The sequence below is a fragment of the Lissotriton helveticus genome, chromosome 9 (assembly GCF_964261635.1).
Source record: "Lissotriton helveticus chromosome 9, aLisHel1.1, whole genome shotgun sequence".
NCBI classification, from domain to species: domain Eukaryota; kingdom Metazoa; phylum Chordata; class Amphibia; order Caudata; family Salamandridae; genus Lissotriton; species Lissotriton helveticus.
In genome coordinates this window covers 977,352,507-977,379,173 of record NC_136070.1, presented here as the reverse complement: position 1 = coordinate 977,379,173, position 26,667 = coordinate 977,352,507, and the positions used below count along the sequence as shown (strand labels likewise).

Sequence of the window (26,667 nt, the reverse complement as noted above, 5' to 3'; positions counted from 1 at the left end):
TGTCATGCTTCCTTCGCAGTTGATTGGAAACTGCTAAGTAATTTGATTTCAAGAGTCAAGTGGAAGTTGGAGGACCTAATAGGCTTAGTATATGGCAGAGTCATGAGAATAATGTTTGCCACTGACGTTTGTAATGAATGCAGGAAAAGTGCAACAGTCAGGGTTTCCACTCGTTTGGCTCAATAATCAGGTTAATGCTTCTATGATGGAAAATCGAAGTCAAAATTATTGGAAAACAAAAATGTAGCAACAAAAAATATCAAGAAAAAATACAGTATATAAAAATATCAATATTACATAAGTAGATATATATTACAGTATCATTAAAAATCACAAAATGTTAAAAATATATTAATGAGATAAAATTAACAAATATACAAATATGTACCTTTTAAATAAAAATTACAAAAATGTACTAAAAAAAATGAAGTTTATATTTAATAAACAAGCACCACATATAAAATTATAAACAATTACAATTATTTAACCATTAAAATGAAAAATATAACACTACTAAAAATAAGTTTTAAACAATAAAACAAACCGGTAAAATAAAAAAAAAACTAACATTAAAATATAAACTTTCAAAGTAAATTACAAAACAAAATCTTAAAAAACAAAACCAAATACAAAACAATAAAAAAGCAAATGCAGTTTTAAAAAAAATATATAAAATATTGGCATAAATAAAATCCAACAAATGGGGCTAAAAGTACACTAAATAACAAATTAGTTTGGTATCTTCAGAGGAGAAAAGGTTGACTATTTCTCTATTTGAGTTTTAAAGTCAATGTCCAAATGGGAACGTCCCAGAACTACTGCCAAACCATGAGGGATGACCATTTTTAAGGAAGAGAAGGCCTCCCTCACATATATGAGTCATGCTTCATTAAGGCCAACCTCTCCCCACCTTGGTAGAACAAGCCACCAGGGAGGACTCACCCTCCTGATGGACTTGGACAGGAGGAAGTTCTTAAATAAAAACTACTGGACAAAGGCGGGATCCAGATCGATTAAAAGTACCTTGCAGTTCCCAAGTATATGTATTACCTTTCGTGGGGACATTAGGCACATCTAAAAACCAAAACGAGATGGCATTTTTGAGGAAAATGGCTCAAACAGTCACTGTATCTGCCCTAATGTTTAGGCTCATCAGGTCTGGGGCATGCTTCAGGGTTGAGGATCCCAAACTTTCTCAGGAAGCCTAATCATGGAGATAAATGTGCAATGAACCAGAAACAACCAGTTGAACGCTACCAGAGTATGGATAAAGAAATATTAACCCTAGATATTGGGGGATACCGGCATCCTGGTCTGGGAGGGGAACAATGCCCTTTATAGTCATATTTACATCAAAAGGTCCATTGTGCAAATCCACCTGAGTGAGTTCACTCCCAGCAGCTGTATAAATAAATACAACTTGCATTCAAAAGAATAACATTTACAATGTTAATTAAAATCTAATAAACATTTAAACAAAAAAATACTTATTCCAAAGTACCATCATACCTCTGCTCCGTAAAAAACACATACACAGAAAAATCTAATTTACTACTCCCAAAACAACCCAATCAGCAAACAAAGTGCTAGACTTTGGAGAAATGTACTATTCAAACTCCAAATTTAACAAAATTTAGTCCAACCTGAATAACAGTAGAGACAGTGTTAGACCATGGAGTGTTTGGATTTACTACTGCTTCTCAAACAAACAAGGAAATTGTTGAACTTTGGAACAATGATACTAATGATTCACAATCCAACCTGACCAGAAGTAGAAAATAATGAAGGACCTTAGAAAAGTCGCATTTAATATTCTCAATTTGAAGAGAAAGAAAGATACATAAAATCTAACTAAATATAAAAAATGAAAAGAATCACAAATATGTAGCCCTAAAATCACAAACAAAATATCTTTAAAATGTAAATGAATACAAACTTACAATTTAATTTCACAATTTTAAAATTATTAACAAATGCCAGTAGTAAAATGTGTGAAAAGAAATAAACATGAAAGCAAAAACTATTACTTACTTTAAAAATATACATTAATATCTGTACCCAAACAAACACATTATTTAATTCAAAATTCACAAAATTATTGATTTCAATGATTAATAAACATTTTATATTGAGTAAGAAAAATATTTCTATCAACTACGTACCCTACTACCATGGAAACTCAATAATATAATAAGTATTAATATATTTCAAACATAATCGTCACAAACACAATATAACAGTCAGATTGAAGCAAATTATTGAGTTCTCATTTGTACGAATAAAGAGATACCCAACAGAGAAGAAAGGATTCCATTCTTGCTTGTCCATACAGAAAAATAATTGAAAGGAACACATTTAATTGCTTTAAAGCTTCAAAGAAATGGACCCAACAACAAAACTATTTGAACAGATGCATAATTTCTCATAAGAAAAAAAGAAAACACTTCGCCTCTTCAATGACAGAAACTAACACTATCAATTAAAAGCTCTGTCTACTGGCAAAAGCGTTTTCTTTGGCAGGCAGATCGTAATTGACAGACCTCAAATGCCATCATGCCTGGATAGCTTCACAGTCAAATGTCACGCAAGTGGCCTTTACATCCTTAATTGTGGCGAATGACATCCATTACAATGCCGGTAAGACGCCTTTAAAGATCAGTAATGCCCGAAGAAATGGAATATCATAAACTGAACCTGCCCAAAGTATTAAGCAGTTAAATGCCAACTGGTAGAGAGAAAGAACAGGCTTGTGGGAATGTCCTGCAAGAGAAGTCTCTTTACACTTCCCTTGGATCCATTGAAGCGCGGTTGTGGGTCCTTACGGACAATGTGACAGTCCACTTGGAACCATTTTCACCTAGTTTAGTGGACAGCACCGTTCTATTTTTAGAGTAACACCAAACAGTAAACTATCCCTTCATTTTATTGTTGTTGGCAACATGAACTGGTTTGTTCATGCAGAAATCCCTAGAGACATTATTGCTAGAACTCCGGCAAAATAGGTGTTGAATTTTGTGACTAAGGAAAAAAAATACAAGTAACTACTAAAAGTGATACAGAACACTGGTCCCCTATTGTTCACTAAGGGAAGGAAGTCAAAAGCACATACTTAATTTGACACAATGGAGCTTAGAACTCATGCAGCACAACTAAAATGCTCCTAAACTCAATGAAGAAACAATGAGTGTGAAGGTATAAAGACCAAGACCAAATTGGATGAAAAACCGTTTTGTAAAAAAGAAACAATCTAGGTAACAGCTTGGTTAAGCCATGGTTAAGCCATCTGCTCACCTGACAGTTCTATTAAAAAAAATCACTTTCCTGTAACCACTATCATGATTGTAATAAATGTGCTTCAGTTTACTGTTTAACACATTGTGTAAATTGTACTTTTAAACTAAATACTCAAAAAACAAATAAAAAGAAATTTGATCACAAAACGATAACCTAAATTTAAATGAAAACATATGCCTCAGAATTAGAGTGCGTGTATAAAAATGACCCTTCTCAGAGGAGAGGAAAAGAGAAGTCTAATGGCTTCTTTGTTGGCTGATGTCATCAACTGTATCCTTTAGATCAACAAACTACACAACTATTTAATGTTTTATTTAGTTAAGAAGATTTTAAATGTGATAAATATTGGTCTGAATGACAAATTTTTCTGACCAGAATAGCTTTGTATACGGCATGCTTTGGTTGTAAAGGTTATGGCAGTAGATCAATGATGCTGATTTGATGCACATGCTATCTTCCTTGCTCCAATCCTACAATAGGGGTCCTATTGTTACGATTGGGGTATCTACTTCAAATCAAGTCAAATAACTTTATTTGATTCAAATGAATCCTAAAAGTTTACAGAAAATCATACATTCGTTTTAAAATAAAATTTCTATTCATAGTTTAAAAGCAATGCACAAAATAAAAACCAGGTTAGGTAAATTCAATATATGCAATGTACAATTCGTAACGTTTCCTAAGTAGAAAAACAATTTTGATAAAACTAAGCACAGAGCTGCAGATAGTAACAGTTGATAGCGACCACAAATGGTTAAAACCCTCTTTGTAAGAACAGGGACGAATGTCCCTTAAAATAGGCTTAATAATACAGGCTCTTGGGTCTTTGTGGAGTGTGCAAAAAAGCATAAGGTGCATTGTGCTCTGTTGGGTTACATGGACAGGGGGGGGGGGGGGGGTGGGGGGGGAGGGGAGTCTCTCACACCAACCCTCGTTTCGGAAAAGCCACAAAAAAGTGCAGTGTGCTTAAACGGAATCTAGTCATTAGAAAATGTGAATGGACCTGGGTGGTAAAAGGCAAATAAAATTGTTGCTGATTTAAATGTTTACGATCCACTGTGTCACTGACCTGGTTAGACAAGCTTAAGACATTATGATATGAGTTTTTAATGCCCATTTTCATATTGGGTTTAATAGACTACGGGCTATCATAAAAATCTTTGAGGCCTATCTCATAAAAAGTTTCTTTAACACAACGTAACCAGTGGACCGCCACTGCATTGTCAAGGTTCATACATTCTCTTGGGATATCTCTTAAAAATATTAGGTCCTCTGAGGTCCAAATTTTTCCTCATAGAAGCAAGGGGGCAATATGAATTCTGTCAAGTCACGTAGTCAATACCCACCTCAGAATTTATTTTGTTCACCAAGCCACCCCAGTTCAGACATGGCCATATGCAAATCAGTCTTGACCCTGTGCCTCATGGGAACAGTCCAGCCCGAACTGCCAAGCCCGCAAGACATAGCTTGGCAGTTCGGGCTGGACTGTTCCCATGAGGCACAGGGTCAAGACTGATTTGCATATGGCCATGTCTGAACTGGGGTGGCTTGGTGAGCAAATTTACGATGGATTAAACCCAGATCTGTGACTGGGGGTGAATGTTTTGCCATTGTGCAACATTCCGTCGATCATCTTGTGTGTTTTGCTGTTCACCCTATGTGGGAAGGGTATGCCCAGACGTGGGTCCTGTGCTCACTAAGCCACTGGAGTCAAGCTATCCTGGCTGAAGACGGCTGATAGAAAGAAACCGGTCCTAGGATGCTTGATTCCAGTCCAGGGAAGACATAGCTTGGCAGTTCGGGCTGGACTGTTCCCATGAGGCACAGGGTCAAGACTGATTTGCATATGGCCATGTCTGAACTGGGGTGGCTTGGTGAGCAAAATAACGATGGATTAAACCCAGATCTGTGACTGGGGTGAATATTTTGCCATTGTGCAACATTCCGTCCATCATCTTGTGTGTTTTGCTAAGCAAATTCTTAGCCACGTCATCACAATTAATTTCAAAACTTTGTATTATCGCATCTGGCTCTGAAGTATCGGTTAAGCAGGTCATTACTCGAGTTAGATTTGTTTTAATAAAAGTCTCCTCAAAATCCTTATAATTTATTGCTTTCCATTTTAGCCTTATCCCTTGGTTCGATTATATTTTATTAGGCAATCAGAGGTCTTGCCCTTTCGTGCCTCAATTTATTATTACTTTTTAAAAAATCTTTTTATTATTTCAAAACACAAACAAAAAATGAGTAAGGACCATTACGCTTACGTCCCACCTCGCACATTCGGAAAGGCATGTCTATTATTCAACAATTCAACAAGGCACTTTGGATCTCAAATCTGAGTTTGCACCTAGACTCAGATCCCCTTCAATACCATAATAATTCCCGGTCATCCAGCACTCTAAATTGTTATACAATATTCTATGTATGATCATCCTCAACAACCAACAACCCCGCCATACCCCCCCCCCCCCCAGCTGCCAATGCTGTGACCCATTCAACAAGTGTTATTAATGTACAACTCTAATATGTGAAGAGTGTGCTGAGCGTCTCTCTCATGGTACTAACATCTCCGCCATCACCCAGAATTTCGGAGCTTTCGTGCCTCAATATGTAGGGAAACAGTAAGGGGGTTGGGTTTGACCGCAAAGTTATCAACAAGGTGTGAGTACCTACTAGAAATCAGCATAAAATCAATAGTACTCACACGATGCCCCCCCCCCCCCCCCACCCCCCCGAAATGTTGGATATTGCACCACTGGAGTGCTAACCAAAGTGTCAATCAAACGTAGGTCATTCATCACAACAATAATGGAGTTTAGGGCGTTGCCCTGTATGGTATGTTGAAAGTCGGTCATCGGTTGAAAATCAGTATCTACTAACCCACAAGCCTTGCTCCTGCTATGCTGACGTAAGGTGCAGTTGAAATCTCCTACCCAAATAATACACAAAGGGGAGACCTTCACTGCTACCTTAATCTCCATTTCAATTCAAGCGAATTGATAACCACAACATTCTGTGTATCAAAAATATTGTAGTACCAATTGACTAATAATATGGGTACATTGATCAAGTTGAAACACAGGGAATGTACTTACTTTCTGAAAAAAATAAGGAGTAAGGTTCTCACTGGGAATATGATGTTAAAAGATTAGTAAATATTGCAGACAAATTGTCAGTATTCAACCCAAACAATCTAAAACAACAGTGCAGAGTATGCAGTAATGAGGTTGCTTCCAGTTACACTGGGAAAGCTGGTTTATTACTCTGTGGTTTTGGAGTAAAATCCATCTTACCTACACTATTTATACGCTATTGACTGCCCTGGACACTCAGTTCATTAAACTGGAAATTAAATATGGATTTTCTCAGCAATTTGATTCACTGTATCTGGCATAAAATTATTTTACTAGTAGGAAGGGGTGGACTTGGTTTCTTACCCTTGTGATGAGATGAGGAAACTTCAAGCACGCAAGTTGAATAACAGACTCCTTGAACTTCTTAGCTTCCACCTCAACCTGATTTGGCTCTTCCTCCACAAAATGGAGAAGGTTCTCCACTTCACGGCGTGTGAAATTCAGCACTGGATTCAAGTCATCCACCACACGATCTGAGGAATGTGAATTAAAAGATGGGTGCACATAGGTTGAGAGGGAGACAGAAAGGTGGTCGATTAAGGAGTAGAATGTGCAGGACATATTGGAGAAAATTAAAGGAAAGAGGAGGACGTGAAGGAAAAAGGAGATATGCACGAAGATGAGAATGGTGAATACATGGTATTAAGAAAGGAAGGTTGAGAAAGAAGTCAGACAGAGGACAAGACCGAGGTGGTTGGATCAAGAATAAGGAACAAAGGGAAAAAACAAATCAAATATTGGAGGGGGAGACACAAATGGGGTAGAGCGAGAGAAAAATGAGTGAAGAAAAGAGGGTCATGAAAGAGAAATGGGAAAAAGAGAAAATTGTGTCATTTGAAATATACCTTACGATGGGTTTGAGCAGGATATTTTGTTTGTTGAAGAAATTATAAGTCAAGACCTTCTATAACAAAAAATTCTATTGCAATAAATAGGATTTAAAGATAAAGTTGACTAAATTCAGAAAGAAACCTTAACCATCACGGTATTATAGTCATGCAAACGTCATCCAGATAGCAAGTGGTCACATTCAGAACACAACATCAAGATCCTTTAACACATACTTCTCAGAACCACCTTGAAAAGTCGAATTCTGCAAGGGAAAGAAGCGGTATTAGACAGCACCTTTTAGAGCGAAGAGTGTGACTTTATTAGGCTACCCTGACCTCTACTTATTACTCAACTATATAAATGCAATTATAATGCAAGTAATCTGGTAAACTCCAGAAACAAGTTGCTAAGACTGCTACCAAGTATGTTGCTGCACCGGTAGGACAGTGCAAAGAACAGTTATGTTGAGATGACCAGAGGGAGGGAAGGAGAGAGGGAGAAGGAGAGAGGGAAATATTTGTAAGGGCTAATGACATGCTCCTACAATGCAGCTTAAAGAAATGTTAGCAGATTTCAGGCAAGAGGATATAAACTGTGTGAAAAATGGTTGTAACTAGCAGGACAAATCAGATGAAAAAACACTCATAATGTAGCATCTTAAAACATGACATCCTTTCAGCGTCACGCTAGATCCCTAGATGTTTTTCTACCAGCTCAGATTAGGTGTATTAAGTTGGACCTCCTGATTTTCTCAAAGTGATGGAGCTCAACATTTGCAGTCTTCACTATCTTACTTATATGAGGAATGAAGGATAGAGAATTTTCTACAGTAAAACCTAGTAATTAGGCTGGGCAACAGGAGATTGAGATAAGCCATACATGTTGAGTGAATTCAGCAGTAATGAGTCCAAATTGTTTACAGATGTTAATAGGAATTTAGTTTACCCCGACTGAGGAGAACATTTCAATTAATCCAAGTTTGTACCAAGGAAAGACAGGTTCTCAGAACTCAAATGTCTTGTATATAAAGTGCTGTCTGTGTATTGATGTAAGCTCACAATAGTATCCTTTAGTAAAAGTCCACGCGTTTCCAAATAAATACAGCAAAACCAACAAGGAAGCAAAAAAAAAAAAAAAAAAAAAGAACAGACAAGCGAAGATTCATCGATGGTCTTGCTACAGAAGTCCAGGAAGCAGCAAGCCATGGAAGCTAGAAAGAACTCTATAACAAGGAAACTGGCGATCATGGATAACAAAGGCTAACAACCATGATGGGGTGAGCACTTTCAAGAACTGCTGAACCAGCCTTTACTGCAGTCTCCACTAGACATACAGTCAGCTGACAAGGACTTGCCAATCGAATTCAGATGACCAACCAAGGAAGAATATAGCAAGCCATTTAACATCTGAGAAATGGGAAGGCATCCGGACCAGACACCATTCCTGCAGAGGCACTGAAGAACAAGTTACTTACCTTCAGTAACGATATATCTGTAAGAAACATTAGTTAGTTACAGATTCCTTACCATAGAGTTACCCCCATGCGTCAGACTGCATCCACAAAGTTTTTTCGCAGCAGTACCTCTGAGCGTCGGAAAGTAGCGTCGGTCGGCTCCGTGTCCGTCGGGATGATGTCGCGGCAGCTACTAGACGCCGCCCTCGTGCGCCGACGTCAGTTCTGTACACGACGTTCCGCGCCAGAAACGCAGAGTCATGCAAGACACTGACCACTAATGCACAAAACTAGGGCCCTGAAATGTTGTCCTTAACTCTAGAAATCAGTTTGCAGAATGGGGCGGAGGTAAGGAATCTATAACTAACGAATGTTTCTTACAGATATATCGTTACTGAAGTTAAGTAACTTGTTCATCTGAAAGAAACATGTTAGTTATAGCTCCCTTACCTTAGAATAGATACCCCAGCAATACCAACCCCAGTAGTGGGTCTGCGAACCAAGGTCACACCAGAAAGTCTTGGAGAACAGAACGGCCAAAGAAGCCATCTCTCTGGACTTGGCAGTAGTGTTTTGTAAACGTGTGCAGTGATGCCCATGTGGCCGCCTGACAGATGTCATTTGGAGAAACTCCTCTTCCCAAAGCAGTAGTGGGTATTGCCCTGGTGAAATGGGCACGGAGCCCGACCGGAGGCTCCTTTTCCAGCCAGAGAATAGCATGCCTTAATACACAAAACGACCCTTCGAGAATTGGTGCGTGTGTGTACGGCTCGACCTTTCTTGGTGCCCACATAGCCGACAAAGAGTTGCTCATCCACCCGGAACTGTTTTGTGCGATCCAGATAGAAGGAGAGAGAACGTTTTGGGTCCACACGTTGGAGCCTCTCATCCTCCTTTGAAGGATGCGGAGGCGGAACAAAGTAATGGTCTGCCCGATGTGGAAGGCAGTGACCACCTTAGGAAGAAAGGATGGATGGGTCCTGAGAACTACCTTGTCCGGATGGACAGACAGGAAAGCAGGTTTGGAAGAAAGGGCCTGGAGTTCACTCACTCTTCTAGCAGAAGTGATGGCTACCAGGAAAGCTTTCTTAAAAGTCAAGGGTCTTAAAGGAAGGTTATGAAGCGGCTCAAAGTGAGCGCACATTAAATAAGTAAGAACAAGATTCAAGTCCCACTGAGGCATAACGGAGGGGATTGGAGGAAAGACATGCGTTAAGCCTATTAAAAAATGGTTAGCTACAAGGGACTTGAAAAGAGAAGATTAATCTGGCAGCCGAAGGAAGGCCAAAAGATAGCCCTTGATAGTGCCCAGAGCAGAGCCCTGCTGGGCTAAAGAAAGAAGGAACAAAAGAACTTCAGAAAGAGGGGCAGAAAGGGGATCCACAGCCTTTGCTGTGCACCATGCCACAAACTTGTTCCACTGGCAGGCGTACACCGTCTTAGTGGAGGGACACCTGGCTGCCAAGATTACGTCACAGACTTCGGGAGGCAGGTCGAAAGACGTCAACTGCCGCCGCTCAATCTCCATGCAAGGAGGTGGAGAATGGACAGGTTTGGGTGGAGGACCGCCCCCTGCTGCTGCGACAGAAGATCCTCCCAAAGAGGCAGTCTGATCGGAGGATCGAAGGCCATGTCTGGCAGCTCAGGATACCAAACTCTTCGTGCCCAATCCGGAACCACAAGAATGACTTGGGCCCGGCCGCGCCTGATCTTCTTCAGCACTCTGGGCAGAAGTGGTATAGGCGGAAAGGCGTACAACAGACCGCATTTCCACTCGCGGCGGGAAGCATCGCCTAGCGAGTGCTGCCTTGGAATTCCCAACACGCAGAATGGCTGACTATGCGCGTTCTTTTCGGTGGCGAATAGATCTAACCAAGGGTCTCCCCACTGTCGAAAGAGACCTTGCACCACCTCCGAATGAAGACGCCATTCATGATCCATCATGCACCTGTGGCTGAGTTTGTCCGCCCTGGCGTTCACGGAACCTGCCAGGGGTGGAACCACCAGGGATATGCCATGATGTTCCAGCCATGTCCAGAGGCGAAGGGCCTCCTAGCAGAGCGTCCACGACCCCACCCCTCCCTGTTTGTTGCAGTACCACATGGTGCTGGTGTTGTCCGTGAACACCTGCACTACTCTTCCCCAGACAGAGGAAAGGAATGCTTTCAGTGCAAGACAAATCGCCTGGAGCTCCAGAAGGTTGATGCGAAGTCCGGACTCCGCCGGAGACCAGAGGCATCTGATCTCCGCCTCTCCCATGTGACCACCCCATTCCAGAACGGATGCGTCTGTCACCACAGTGTGGTCTGGTTGGGGAAGGGAGAGGGATCTGCCATTGACCCAATCCTGGTTTGTGAGCCACCACTGCAGTTGTTGTGCAGTGCCCTCCGAGATCTGGATGCAGTCGGACAGATTCCCCTGATGCTGCACCCACTGGAACTTCAGGTGCCACTGCAGAGCCCACATAAGCCACCTGGCATGATCGACCAGCAGGATGCAGGAGGTACAGCAGCCTCAGAGTCATTCTGACCGAAACCCGGGATAGAGGCTGAAGGATCGTAATCATAGCCCGAATATCCCGGACTCGCTGTTCGGGAGGATAGACCCGAAACCGTGTCATGTCCAGAACCGCTCCGATGAAGAGGAGCTTCTGAGAGGGAATCTGGTGTGACTTCGGCACATTGATGGAGAAGCCCAGCGAATGCAGGAGGTCAGCAGTAGTCAGGAGGTGGGAGATGAATGCCTGGGGTGAGCACGCCTTCAACAGCCAGTCGTCGAGATAGGGGAAGACTGAAACCCCTGATCTGCGCAGAGGAGCTGCAACCACCGGCATCACTTTCGTGAACACCTGAGGGGCGCAGGTAAGGCGAAAGTGGAGCACGGTAAATTAAAAATGCTCGTGGCCTACCGTAGGTAACGCCAGTGGTGTAGTGTAGTTCCTATATCCCTAATAGGCTCTGCGCATTGGAATAACATACACTATAGATATGACATAGGGCTGAGGTCAGTATGTCTATATTAAACTTAATTGTGTGGGACAGCTAACTCAGAGGTCACTAGAAACTTTCTCGGAAAAAACAAGAAGGGATTAGTCTCTGACAAACGCATAAACATGACAACTTTGTTTCCCCTAGAATCGAAACAATATCTTCAGAGTCGCGGAAATAATAGATAACTAGTTCACTCAGTCAATCGTGCGTGCTTCGTTTCTACAGAGTTGCATAGAAATAGAGAGACAGGCGTTTCCATAAAAAGGGTTTATTGAACAGTCTTATTTCTCATGCAAGAGATTTGAACTGCTACAATCGTTAGAATGCGAAGTATAATGCGTACAGCGCAAACAGTAATATAAAATAATACTGTAATAGCATTGTCTGTTGCAATGACATATATAAAAATACATACATAAATAACACAGGCTAAAATACTCAACTGGTGCTTCTAAAATACGCCTTCCCCAGTGTACCTAACCTAGGTCTAGTAGGAGGGAAGAAGTATATGCTAGTTTTGCCAAGAATCTGCCAACGGTTACTCTAGGTTCTAATCAGCTCCATACCTTAGAATAAGAGAGGTTGGTATTTCTTTCCCGGGACTTCATTTCCCAACACCCCACAAGGGAAGTCAGAAACACTGGTGCTGGATTCTCGGCAGGAGGATGACGGCGTCTAGTCAGTGCGTCATCTGGAGAGTTGGCTTCCTTCGGGACTTGCTGTGGCGAGCTGCGTCGTGCAAGTAGGTAGTCCAACAGCACCGAACCACACCATGCTTTGCCATAGCAAGTGAAGGTATATTTATACATTGAAGGTGTTTAGGAATGCCAGTATGGACGTAAAGTCGGGCATATGAATGAACCCCTAAGGAATAGATGTTCATGCATAATAAATGAGTTCTTGGAGAAATCAATATCCAAGCAAGGGGAAGTCCCTAACTGCTTAAGAGTCTGGTTTTCCAAGAACTCGTTGTGACGTAGATGAACAGATGGAAGTAGCCATGCCTGTATTAGGGTAGCATGGGCTATCCCTAAATAAGGACTGGATTTCTATGCCTATATAAGGGCAATGTGGATTGTACCTCAATAAGGGCATGAATCGGGAAATGCATATGGAATTTAAATCGATACACAACAGTGGGCCGGCAGGACGGGGATGTGAAAATTAGCTCCCTGCAAGTCCAACTCTACAATCCAGTCTTACGGGTCGAGGGCAGACAAGACCTGAGCAAACGTCAACATCTTGAACTTCTCCTTCCGGAGGAAGTGATTGACGTCCCTGAGGTCCAAGATAGGAAGCAGGCCCTTGGCCTTCTTGGGAACCAGAAAGTAGTGGGAGTAACAACCACAACCTACTTCTGGGACAGGAACACGCTCGATGGCTCCCTTGGCCAAGAGAGTCGTAACTTCCTGCTTGAGAAGGGCCAGATAATCCTCCGACATGCAGTGGTATCTCGGTGGCATGGCTGGAGGGGTAGCCTCGAAGAGGAGGGAGCAGCCCTTTCAGACTATTTGCAAAAACACACCGGTCTGATGTGACGGTGCACCAGTGAAGGCAGATCCTGCCACCCACTGGTGTTTGATAGGCCTAAAAGGTCGGACTAGGATGGTTTAGAGGCTGCTGCAGAGGGGAGGGGGTTTGTGGACTGGCCCTCCCGCTGGCCCCCGGAACTACGACTGTTCCCACATCTCCAGCCGCGCGGAGGTTGGGTAACATGCTGCGATCTGTGGCTCTAGACAGGACGTAGGGGGGCACCCCTTCCGTAGCCACAAAAGGGGCAAAAAGCAGACTGTGCAGGGTGGGTGGAGAGGCCCAAGGACTTGGCCGTAGCCCGTGAGTCCTTAAAACACTCTAGAGTGTTGTCTGTTTTGTCGCAAAAAAGGTGACGGCCATCAAAGGGCATGTCCATCAACGTGTTCTAGACATGCCCTGAAAAGCCAAGGGACCTCATCCAGGCGTAGCGCTCAAGCGCTACTGACATGGAAATAGTTCTGCCCACAGAGTCGGCAGTGTCCAGCCTGCAACATATTGTAAACTTTGCTGCGTCCCTCCCGGCGGCAACAGCCTAGAAGAGCACTGCCCGGGCCTCCTCCAGACACTAAGGCAGCACCCATTCCACCGTATCCCACGTCGAGTGGGAATAACGGCCCAAGAGACATGCAGTGTTTACGGACCGCAGTCCTAAGCTGGCGGAAGAGAACATTTTCTTACCAAGGTGGTCCAGCTTCTTGGATTCCCTTTCCAGTGGAGCGGTAACGAAGACGCTTTTGGAAGTGGAGGCTTGCACTACCACGTTCTCCAGGGTGGGGTGTTGGGAGAGGAAAGTGGGTTCGCCCGGGCGGTGGCGTCGGGCAATCATCTTGTCCACGGGAGCACCCCCGTTTTGGGCCTGGACCACGTGCACAAAAGGATGTCGGTGAGGGCCTCATTAAACTGCAACAGGGGCTCCGAAGAGCTCGCAGCCGGTTGAAGCTCCTCTGTCAGGAGGTTAGTCCTGACCACCACCATAGGAAGCTCAAGGTTAAGAGTCTCAGCCGCCCTACGCAACACCACTGCGTACGACGCACCCTCCTCCGTAGCCACAGTGGGAGGAGATAACATGCCACGGTCAGGTGAAGTGTCAAGACCACTGGCCTCCCCCAGTTCCTCTCCAGTCCTGGTCAGAACTTAGCTGATCAGTTAAATAGTCCCCTGACCCCTCCCAGCCCTCTAGCGGATGCGGTAACGGATGATGTCGGTCCGGCTCCGTCGCCACGTCGAGATGGAGGCCGGAGTCGCTGCCGGCCGGGGGGGCCGACTGGCGCCGAGCGCGGAAGTGGTGCCGTTGGAGGCGGCGCCGGTGGAGGTGTAACAAGGTCAACTGGCGCCGATCCGGATCCAGGCCTGGATCCAAGGGGGGCCTGCAGGGCTGGAACCGCAGGCAGAGAAGACCTAGGCCCCCCCACCCGAGTCCGCGGGGCTCAAAGGCACCGGCGGGGTCGGTCTGCCCAAAGATGGCATGCATCACCTTATAGAACATACGAAGCTGGGTGGGAGTCGCTCCGGGTCCCGGAAAGGGAGGGAAATTCGGTGTCGACTCTTTCACGCGTGGAGCCACAGGAGAGGTACCACCAGCGTGCCTCGTCGGATCGGCCAACCGACGAGGAGTAGTAGTCGAAGAGCGACGAGGCTTCTTCGACTTCTTATGCTTCGACTTACCCGACCCAGAGTGCAAAGACTTCCAAGATTTGGAACTGGAATGGTGATGGCTCCGCAACCGGTTCCTCAACCGCCCTCTCGACCGAGACCTCGAACGGAGCGAAGCAGACTGCTGGTGCTCAAGCCGCTTTCTGGACCGCTTCCGCAAAGCCTTTGGCACCATCGACCAGCAGTCCGGGCATGACTTGGGATCGTGGTCGCGGTCCAGACACATGCGGTGCGGATCAGTCACCGACCTCATGCGATGACAGGAACCACAGGCCCTGAAACCGGGCATCCTTTGTGCACCTTCGGAGTCAAAGACTCAAAAAAGTAGTTGTCAAAAGTGGAGTAAAAGTAAGTAAAAAAATGACTGAGGTACCGCTCTTCCCGGATCTGCGCTGGCTGGTGTAGAAAAAGAAAGAACTGACATCAGAGCGAGCGTGGCGTCTAAGTAGCTGCCGCCACGTCATCCCAGCGACCACGACACGGACGACGGACACGGAGCCGACTGACGCCACCTTCCGATGCGCAAAGGTACTGCTGATGAAAAAACTTTGCAGATCCAGTCTGACGCCAGGGGGTAATTCTAAGGTAAGGAATCTATAACTAACGTGTTTCTTTCAGATGGCAGACATTGAAACATCAGTAGACCCGAGTAGCTGCACGAACTACAGAGGGATAACTCGTATCAGTCCCATGCAAAGTTTTCAACAGAGCCATTCTGTACACAATGAAAGAAAAAGTTGACACTCAGTTGCGAGACCAGAAAGTTGGTTTCTGTAAAGATAGATCCTGCACAGATCAGACTGCAGCACTGCGTATCATTGAGCAGTCGATGGAATGGAACTTCAACTATGAGAAGGTATTTGACAGCATGGACAGGGAGGCCCTTTGGCAACTTCTCTGCCACTATGGTGTGCCAGATAAACTTGTAAGAATCATCAGGAATGCTTATGAGGGAATGACCTGCAATATAGTCCATGGAGGCTAACTTACAGGAGCATTTTAGGTAAAGACCAGAGTCCACCAGGGTTGTTTGCTCTCGCTTTTACTCTTCCTGATGGCTATAGACCGGATCATGAAGAGACCCACGGAAAGGAGAAGAATAGTGATCCAGTGGACACCTTGGATGCAACAAGATGTCCTGGACTTTGCAGACGACCTTGCCCTCCGATACCCATCTGCAGATAGATGTAAGTGAAGACAGAAAATGGCAGCCACTTCAGCACAACATGGCCTTAACATCCACAGGGGGAAAACCAAGATCCTAAAAGCTAACATGGCCAGCACGACTGCAATCACTCCTGAAGACACAATAAATACTAAAATCAGATTCAGCGCATAATATATCAAAACGGACAAGCAGTTCAACTAAAAGTTCCATTTAGAAAAGTCTTAAGCAAGCATCTAAAACCTTAGGTAATGGAAACTAAACAAAATAAGGCAATAATGATAATGCATAAAGAGTGTAAAATCTAAACTATAAAAAGGCTATGCACTGGAAGAGGTTGAGGCCTTCACCTACCTGGCCAGCATAATAGACCAGCAGGGCGGCACACATGCAGACTTCAAGGCAAGAATCTGCAAAGCAATGGCTGCCTTCATTCAGCTAAAGGCTCCTATTGCGGCAAACCAAGATCAGGCTTTTTAACATCAATGTAAAATCAGTATTTCTGTATAAAGTAGAAACTTGGAGGACAACAGTGACCACCACCAACAAAATCCAGACCTTCATCAACAGCGTCTGAGGAAAATCTTCCAAATCTGCTGGCCAAACACAATCAGTAAGAACAACCGACCAAGCAAGCCCCGACTTGTAACGCTTCCTGGGAAAGGGAAAAGAGAAAGGCTAATTAACACCTTGCGCCGAGGCCTAGAAGCGGACTATAATGAGATGGGTTACACCGGAAGTCAGACTGAAAGAAAAATCTAGCACACAGATGGCTGGAGAGTCCTGGTTGATGACCTATACCCATGAGGGGCCGCAGGTTGCATATAAATGCTAAACATATTTGGAATGAGGATTTATCCTTGTGGAAACTCATAGGGTAAGCCTGCTAGTTTAAATGTGTTGTCCCTAATTTTTAACCAGGCCTGCTACTAAGGTAAGATGAGAACCAGCTTGGGATATTTCTTTTTAAGTCAATGCAATGTTCTAAGATTGTGACTAATCTGCTATGATCTATTGTATCCTTGTTAGGCCACTCAGTACAATTAGGCTGGTGTCACCTTGTTGGGGTGTATGTTAGCCAGTTCTTTTAGGGTAGCGGATTCAGTGCTATAGCCTGCCCTAAGTCCAGACTGATGATTACCTAGAAGACAGTCCTCGTTTATGTCAAACATCAGTGGGTCTACTAATAATATTTTTATGATTTTCCCAAGCCATGGGAGATTAGACACTGATCGAAGGTTAGCTGTGTTTGCAGGACCAAGGTTTGTTTTTTTGAGAAATTGTTTGATTTAATGAATTTTAAGTTTTTATTTCCAAAAATCGATGCATTTATTATCTTACTCTATGACTCTGGTAAGGTGGAAGGTTTATGGATAGGTTTCTTGCTTTTAGGGGGATTTCTGAAATAAGGTGTCAGTTTGAGACTTTTCACTGTCTGTTAGGTCCCAAGAGGAGATGTTAGAGAATTAATCCCATGTTTAGGAGAATTTAGGGGCTGGAATTGGAAGCCTGGACATCAGATCAAATGAGTTTCTTATTCTGAACACTATTTCTTTAAAGTGGGTTTTGAAATGGTTACATTTATTTTTTGAGGTGTCTGCCTGGTTACTGTTAGTAGGGAATCTCCTTGATGTTAGGGGATCCAAGGTTCTTAATTTTTTGTGAATGTTTTCAAACATGTACATTCTCAATTCTGCAAAGAAAACCAGGAACAGAACACACCAGTGAAAGAATTACCTCTGTATTAATGGAACTAAAACTGCGATGCAACTTCACTGCAGACCGAGCAGTTGTCACTTGTATGGCACACATCCTTCAGGTCAGCCCCAGCTCAATTGCAGAAAGTTAAGAACCAGGCAATAATGCACTGTACAGTTCGCCTCTACCTTTGCGCCAGGCTTGCACAATTTAAATACCATACAATTACATAATCTTTAACTACCATCGAATACTCAAGGGTGACCATTCTATTAGTGCTCAGAATGATCACATTGCTTCAACAAACCACCACTCAGCAGATGTCAGCTGTGGTATAGCTTCCTGTTTTACAACTATGTAATTCACACAGTCAAAATCTTATCGTCTGGCTGTGACAAAGGCACTGCCAGATTTGGACTGGAGATAGAAAAAATGCAGAAAGACTATATTAAAAACACCCTATTGGTATCTATCTAGCATTGGACTAAAATCCTTGTTACCATGTAGAAACCCTTTGGAAGATTTTGCCTATGATATTTGAAGCAGCTGGCCGCATGCTCAGTATCATTCAAGATCCTTAAAAAACACTTGGCTATGTTAATTAGCAAGTGAGTGTATTTTTCAAAACCTAGGACTAGATGGTCAAGAGCTGTTGGACTATTTCCAAAAAGGTTTCTAGTATGAAGTAGATCAACAGGAAGTGAGCAACCCAAAATACCCTTGAGGGCTTGGGTAATTAGATAAAAGGGTAAAGATGCCGTCAAGGGATTTCTTTGATGAATACTTAGTGAATCAAATTGATTTTAAAGGATGTATTAATAATCCTTACAGGCAATTAATGCAGCGAAAAGATAGATATTGATTCCAGCATATAACTAATATTTAACCGAAACATATATACGACATATAAACAACAAACACAAAGGTGTATTAGAAAAATGAAATTCATCAAAAAGATTTTTCACGGTAAATAAGTTAATATATACAGATAAGAATAATACACAGAAATGATTAGGTCTGTAGGTACACACATAAATTAATTAATACGCGACTCAACAGAACCTAAAAACATCTATCCCAAAACAGAATGAATAAAACAGAGTAGGGATGAGATGCAAGTCGACGTTTCGGTCTCCTAATAAACACTTTCTGAGACCATCTTCAGGACTGATGTCAATTGTTGACCTGTATATAACCAAATGTAATCTTAAGTGTCATGCTAGAAGTCAGACACATTCGTCGCTCGATCACGATTTCAGTTAAGGCGGAGCTACTGGAAATATTCCTAGTACACAGTAATGGGCGCATGTGCTTCAAGGAGCGGGTATTATGTTTTTCGTAAGTCAAAGAAATGAGGCAAACGGAGGTCGGGTCGCACCGACGAGTAAAAACAGTTCAGATGAGTCTTCAAAAAGTTCAGTGTAGAAGGTCTAGTGTCTCCCAGTAGTTTCCGAATAGTTGTAAAGCCGAACAAAACGGGCAGCATCCAGCATTATGTTTATGAAAAACATAATACCCGCTCCTTGAAGCACATGCGCCCATTACTGTGTACTAGGAATATTTCCAGTAGCTCCGCCTTAACTGAAATCGTGATCGAGCGACGAATGTGTCTGACTTCTAGCATGACACTTCAGATTACATTTGGTTATATACAGGTCAACAATTGACATCAGTCCTGAAGATGGTCTCAGAAAGTGTTTATTAGGAGACCGAAACGTCGACTTGCATCTCATCCCTACTCTGTTTTATTCATTCTGTTTTGGGATAGATGTTTTTAGGTTCTGTTGAGTCGCGTATTAATTAATTTATGTGTGTACCTACAGACCTAATCATTTCTGTGTATTATTCTTATCTGTATATATTAACTTACTTACCGTGAAAAATCTTTTTGCTAAATTTCATTTTTCTAATACACCTTTGTGTTTGTTGTTTATATGTCGTATATATGTTTTGGTTAAATATTAGTTATATGCTGGAATCAATATCTATCTTTTCGCTGCATTAATTGCCTGTAAGGATTATTAATACATCCTTTAAAATCAATTTGATTCACTAAGTATTCATCAAAGAACTCCCTTGACGGCATCTTTACCCTTTTATTTAGTATGAAGTAGGGCAACGGCAACAAATAAAATTACTTCTGGCATATTAAGAAAACCAGACCACCTGCAGAACACCCTCTTGGCCACCAAGCATCGTTCTGCTTCTCAATTACACAGAGCCAAGCAAGCCCAAGCCAAATCACTTACAAGCATTCCCTTTCTGCCACTCAGACTTAGCACCAGAGTGTCAATGCTTAATTTCTTCTTAAGTGCCCTGTTGCCAGTGGCTGAGAATAATTGAAGCATTTCATCCATCACCTTGTTGTTGCAGTTGCAGCCCCAAGTACGATTGGTATTCCCAGGCGTGGATCCTGTTGTCGCTGTGTCATTGGAATCAAACTATACCTAGCCGATGAGCCCGTAATAAGGCAAAACCAGTCCTGAATTGCTTGTTTTCTGGTTCAGTGAGAGGATGGCCTCGCTATTCGGACTTGACTGTTCCAATTGGAGCAGGGTCAAGGCTGATTTGCATACGGCCGGGTACAAACTGAGGTGGCATGGTGGGTGAAAAGCAACTGACTGGAATGCGGCTCGAGCGATAGCTAGTTGCTCAGATTAGTTCAATCATTCCATCCATTAGCTTTTTGTTGTAAATTTATTCTCAAGGCAGACATTTGACAAACAATGGCATAACGTAAATATTTCAGGCAGTATGCATCATACAGTTTTAATTGTTTCAAGATGTCTACTTCTTCTAATCCAAGGAGTATTGGGACTTTTAGCTAATACCATAAACAAAAGCCCACAGAGACTTCCTGTTCTGCACCAATCTGTATGCTGTGATAAAGAGTGCCAACATACTTATTTTTATTTTAAATACTTAAACTAAGCCACAGAGATCATGGAACACTGTATAATTAACCAAGTGATGATGTAGTGGTAATAGTAACAACCAAGTATGCAGGCATTTTCTATGTTTTCTTTGAAGGTCATTAGTTACTGAGCAGTATCTGTGTGGGTACTGACATTTACTAATGGTGTTGCAGAGCAGCTAATGCACTGTTGTCTTTTTTATTTTTTGACAGGAGGCAAAGTAGTTCAAAAACTAAAAATCAAAGCAACCGGCTTTTTGAATCTTTGAAGCCTGGATGCAGAACAACCATGCACCCCCAAAAAGAGCGACCCAACTCTGAACTAATCTAGAACTAATCTAGGAAGGAGTTGAACTGAAAATGTTATTTACCCTGTAAGCATTTGTTCATATCATGTAGTGCTGTAGATACAGATGCTGTGCATACTCCTGCAATCTATTGCTGGTCCAAGATTTGTGGAAGTTGCATTTCTTCAAAGAAGTCTTATCAAGTCCCGAGGTAAGGTGGCTCCACCCACTTCTTGTAGTGCGCATGGGCATCGACTATGGTTAGATTGTTTTCTGCACAGCTGGTGAGGATGGAAATGGAGCAACAATACAGAAGAAATATGACCATGCAGAGAAAAGTAAAGATTAAAGGACATCTGCAACAAAAAAAGGTTGCCAGGGTGAAGGGTGGGTGCATATAAATCTACAGCAGTACATGCCACCAACAGACACTTACAGAGTAAGTAAAATTTCCGTTTGAGGCATGTGTGGCTGTACATACACATGCTGTGCACAAACTGTAAAGGAGTCTCTCCTAAGCGGTGGCTAGCCTAAGGATGTTGCGGAGGATTGAATAAGTGGATGGAGTCTATCCTCGCCAACGTTAGCTTGTTGGTGTGCCAGTACATCCACACTATACTGTTTAATAAAAGTCGATGGTGTAGACCAGGTAGCTGCTTTGCAGGTATCAGCTATAGGAATGTTCCTCAAGAAGGCCACAGAGGCCCATTTTTTTTTACAGGTAGAGTGGGCTCTAGGTGGATTAGGCAATGGTCTCTTTGCATTTGTATAGCATGTTTGGATACATTTAACAATGCAGCAGGCTAGGTCTGATTTGAAAATAACTTGCCCCTTGGGAGGCTTTGAGAAGGCAATAAAAAGTTGATTAATTTTGCAAAAGGGTTTTGTTAATCTACATAGCACATAAGGCTTGCATAAGGCTCCAGAGTATGGAGAGCTCTTCCAGAGACTGAATCAGGCTGGGGAAAGAAAACTGGTAGCTCTTTGGATTGGTTAGGTGGAAGGGAGAAACCACCTTAGGAAGGAACTTGGCGTTAGTGTGGAGGACAACCCTATCTCTGTGGAATTGAAAGAAAGGTTATTCCAACGTTAAAGCTTGAAGCTCACTGACACACGTGAGCTTCAAGGCCACAAGGAAGGACATGTTCCAGGAGAGGAATTAAGGGGGAAAGAATGGAGGGTCTCAAATGCAGGGCCTATGAACCTTGTGAGAACAATGTTTACATTCCATACTGAGAGCCAGCGGTACCCTTTGAGGAATTACTTTTCAGACCTTCCCTATCATTAAAGCTTTCATAACAGGGATCCTGAAGAGGGATATGTGCCCCTTATTTTGAAGGAGGCAGCCACAGCAGCTAAGTGGAGCCGAATGGAAGTGTAGACTGGTCTACATTACTGAAAGTGAAGAAGGTAGCAGATCATGTTCTGGACCCTCGTTGCCAAACGGTCAATGTGCTCTGATAAGAAGTAGTGGACAAATCGTTTCTACTTTGCTGCACAGCAGGTGGGTAGTGGGCCAGTATGCTTCATTATGAATGTCCATGCAGTCGAGGTGGAGGTTTAGCGAACCAAAGACCTCAGCAGCCAAATCACAAGATTGAGCGTTTTGAGGTTTGGGTGCATGATTTTTTTTCCATGAGAAGGTCGGCCTGTTGGGGAGCCTCTCATACCGAACAACATAGAGTTCCAGAAGGGAGGTTAACGGGGCTCTGTAGCCCATATGGGAACCACCAGGATAAGGGTGAGGGACATCTTAGGAAGTTTCAGACCCACGAACAGAAGTGGGAGAGGCAGAATAGCGAAGGCAAATGTCCCTGACCAGTTCATCCATAGTGCATTGGGCATGGACTGTGGGTACCAGGAGGTGAATGTTGGGCATTTTGTGTTTTTGGCAGTGGCAAAGAGGTCTAGGTGGGAAAACCTCCACCGCCAAAGTACTGGTGGAGTTCCTACTTATGGGCTTTTTGCTCCATCCTGCTGACGTCTGTCAAGTCCCTGTCCTTTGAATGGACTCTGTGGAGGAGCACCCACCACTAAATGGTCTGAGCTAACACCGACAGCTGAGGAGAGCGAATGCAGACTAGCTTTTGTAGATAGTACATGACGGTCACGCTGTGTGTATGAACAAGGACGACCTTGCCCACAATGTGACAGTAGAAGGCTTTGAGTGCTAGGTAAACTGCCAAGAGTTCTAGGTATCTGATGTGGCGACTCTGCTTCTTTAAGAGGGTGATGGCGTCACACCGCTGCAGAGAGCGACAAGTGCGGCTGTCAACTGTGAACAGCTGGCCTTGTTTATGGTGTTCACTAAAGTAAGTGGGCACCCTGCACCAGTCCAGACAACCCTTATGGTGATTTAAGAGGTCTCAGACAACCTTAGAAAGCTCTCTAAGTGGTAGCTGTGGAGAGCAGCCTTCAGGCTTAGTCCAGAAGGAGTGTAAAGCAGTTTGTTTTACCAGAATGCAAACTTATAGTATAGATTAAGTGAAAAAGAAAAACACCAAGTATTTATAAAAATATGTATTATGTAATACTCTCTAGTACTTTCCAATATCTCCTACACCGAGATAAATACAATGCACACAATACTTTAGCAAAGAAACACAGTAAACACGAAAAACAACAGTGACCATATACCAAGAAAGAGGTACAAGAACCACGACACGAGTCAAGACAGTGCTGAGAGGACGTACCCAAGGTGCCCCCACGTAGAGTGTGTGCAGTGTGGAAATCCGAATGTGTGCTCCGCACAACTCTATGTGCAAGTCGCAGTTGGATTTCATAAGATTAAGGACCCTTTCCAGTGGACTCCGAAAAAACCCAGTAGAAGTTAGAAGGTTGGAGAGCCACCCCACCTGTGGATACCCTAGCACCCACGTTACCTACACCAGGGAAGCCGGGTGCATATGTGTGAAATGGTGTTGGAAACCGTCATCATCCCCACTGGAGGACTTCAGGAAAGTGCTGCTGGAAGGGGAGAAAGTGTCCATGAGAATTCAAACGTGGATTCTTGAAGAGGATTACCTAAAAGTAGAGGGGACAGAGTCTCTCCCACTCAGGAGTGACCAGGAGACATGTAAGACTAATGCCCTCCGATGTCAGGTGCTTCAGGGACGATGACCTTGACTCTGCAGCTGCGAGGACCAGGCAATGTTGAGGAAGACCAGGACCTGGATACGAGCTGTCCAACGAAGGATGTCGAGTGCTTAGGGGTCCGGGTCTGGCATGAGAACCAACCAGCCTTGGCAAAGGCAAGCCACGCAGGAATCAAAGGAGGAGCAACGTCGGACCAGCAAGGTCCAGGGACTCACCAAAAGCAGGGGAGCCATGGCAGTCCCGAGCAGTCAGGGGAGCCCAAAAGAAACAAGCATTTGCAATGCAATAGGTCTCGCATTAGGAAATTTTGAGCTATTGGTATTGTAAATGACAAATATTTTATTTATGTGTTTGTTTTAAAAATAGCTAAATTATTAGCTTTGTCATTTACAATGTCAATAGTTTTAACTTTTGAAAACGTGACACCTATAGCATTTGTAATGCAATATATGTTGTATTTACATGACTTGGATGTATTAATATTACAAATAATGGCTTTTATTTTTTTATAATTAATACTTAAATAAATGTTATTGTAATTTATAATGGCAATAGCTTAAACTTTTGTAAATGACTTTTTGGGAAGATTATGTTCAGTGTATTTTATTGTGATGAAAATCCAAGAACAGCCGTGAAATATTAACATCTTTTTGTGACATTTGTAATAAAGCTTGAAACATTGGGAGAACATATTAGAATCAGTTGTTGTTGAATGGTTGCACAGAGTGATGCAGTGGCCTTCAGTGGTGCTGAGTGATGCTGTGGCCTTCAGTGGTGCTGAGTGATGCTGTGGCCTTCAGTGGTGCTGAGTGACGCTGTGGCCTCCAGTGGTGCTGAGTGATGCTGTGGCCTTCAGTGGTGCCGAGTGATGCTGTGGCCTTCAGTGTGCTGAGTGATGCTGTGGCCTTCAGTGTGCTGAGTGATGCTGTGGCCTTCAGTGTGCTGAGTGATGCTGTGGCCTTCAGTGTGCTGAGTGATGCTGTGGCCTTGAGTGATGCTGCGGCGTGGAGTGGTGCTGCGGCGTGGAGTGGTGCTGCGGCGTGGAGTGGTGCTGCGGCGTGGAGTGGTGCTGCGGCGTGGAGTGGTGCTGCGGCGTGGAGTGGTGCTGCGGCGTGGAGTGGTGCTGCGGCGTGGAGTGGTGCTGCGGCGTGGAGTGGTGCTGCGGCGTGGAGTGGTGCTGCGGCGTGGAGTGGTGCTGCGGCGTGGAGTGGTGCTGCGGCGTGGAGTGGTGCTGCGGCGTGGAGTGGTGCTGCGGCGTGGAGTGGTGCTGCGGCGTGGAGTGGTGCTGCGGCGTGGAGTGGTGCTGCGGCGTGGAGTGGTGCTGCGGCGTGGAGTGGTGCTGCGGCGTGGAGTGGTGCTGCGGCGTGGAGTGGTGCTGCGGCGTGGAGTGGTGCTGTGGCGTGGAGTGGTGCTGTGGCGTGGAGTGGTGCTGTGGCGTGGAGTGGTGCTGTGGCGTTGAGTGGTGCTGTGGCGTTGAGTGGTGCTGTGGCGTTGAGTGGTGCTGTGGCGTTGAGTGGTGCTGTGGCGTTGAGTGGTGCTGTGGCGTTGAGTGGTGCTGTGGCGTTGAGTGGTGCTAAGTGTTGATGTGGTATTGAGTGATGCTGTGGGAAGGTAATAAGGAGGATAGAGGGTAGGAAAGAGAAAGGAGAGAAGAGGGGTGAAAGAAGGGTTGGCGTGGAGATGCAGAATGATGAGGTGAAAGATCACTAAAGGGGTGTTGGGCAGCACACATACCATCTGATGTACATATACATTGCTCTAAAACGTTGTGCCGATTGCTTTACTAGGATGGCTTAGCGTATGGGCACTTATCCCAAGAGAGGGGCGCTCATTAAAATCACATATTATAAGTTATTGGGTAGACCAGCATGCCATTCACTATACATAAGTTCTTTTGAATATTTGGGTGCTACGATACTGCCAAGGTCACAGGTTAAGGTAGCCAAAAATATGTTTGTTCAGACAGCACGACTTTGTCATGCACTGTCATCATTGTTTAGCACCGGGCAGCTGCCCATGAAGAACGTGAAATTACATCAAGTCAAGGTAAACTATAGTGCGTGCTCAGAGTGATTAAAAAAGTTCATTCGGCAGTAAATCAATAGGTGATACCCCTGCCACATCACAGCAAAAATGAGAGCTGCATTCAAAGGCTGTCACAGTCTAATATTATGAAAAAAGGGCCGGATTATTTCCGAGACCTTCAACAAGCTACAAATATCTACAGTAGGCACCAGAATGCAATTTTGCCGACTTTAATAATGCTGTGTGCAACAGACGATGAAAATGAAGAGCTGAACTTTCCAATGGATTGCACTAAGCCCAAACTAACATTTGGTTTTAGGCTTGCAAAGGTCAGGCTGCAAGGAAGAAAATACATAAGCCAGCAAAACAGACGGGGCCAGAAAGAAACGCTAAATGTTAGCAGACAAATTAACGGCTTAACCCACAATAGGTTGATGGTGAAACTGCACGACAGCAGCCATGTATTACTGACAGACACTGATAAAACTACTTGGGGCCAATAAGAGCAAGTACTTGCAATCACAGGTTCAAGACAGTAAATAAAAGCAAAACATCTGAGTAAAATTAGAGACGTGCTATACAAAGGATACA

The 26,667-nt window shown here is 43.8% G+C and overlaps 1 protein-coding gene across 2 annotated transcripts in view; it reads right to left on the bottom strand.

The window, feature by feature from the left end:
• RAD54L2 (RAD54 like 2) overlaps positions 1-26,667 on the bottom strand; it is a 796,737-nt gene that overhangs the window by 185,885 nt on the left and 584,185 nt on the right. For both annotated transcript variants that reach the window (XM_078661273.1, XM_078661274.1), the window contains exon 17: positions 6,735-6,904. In XM_078661273.1, coding sequence (XP_078517399.1) covers positions 6,735-6,904 — 170 coding nt within the window. The remainder of the gene's footprint in view (positions 1-6,734; positions 6,905-26,667) is intronic.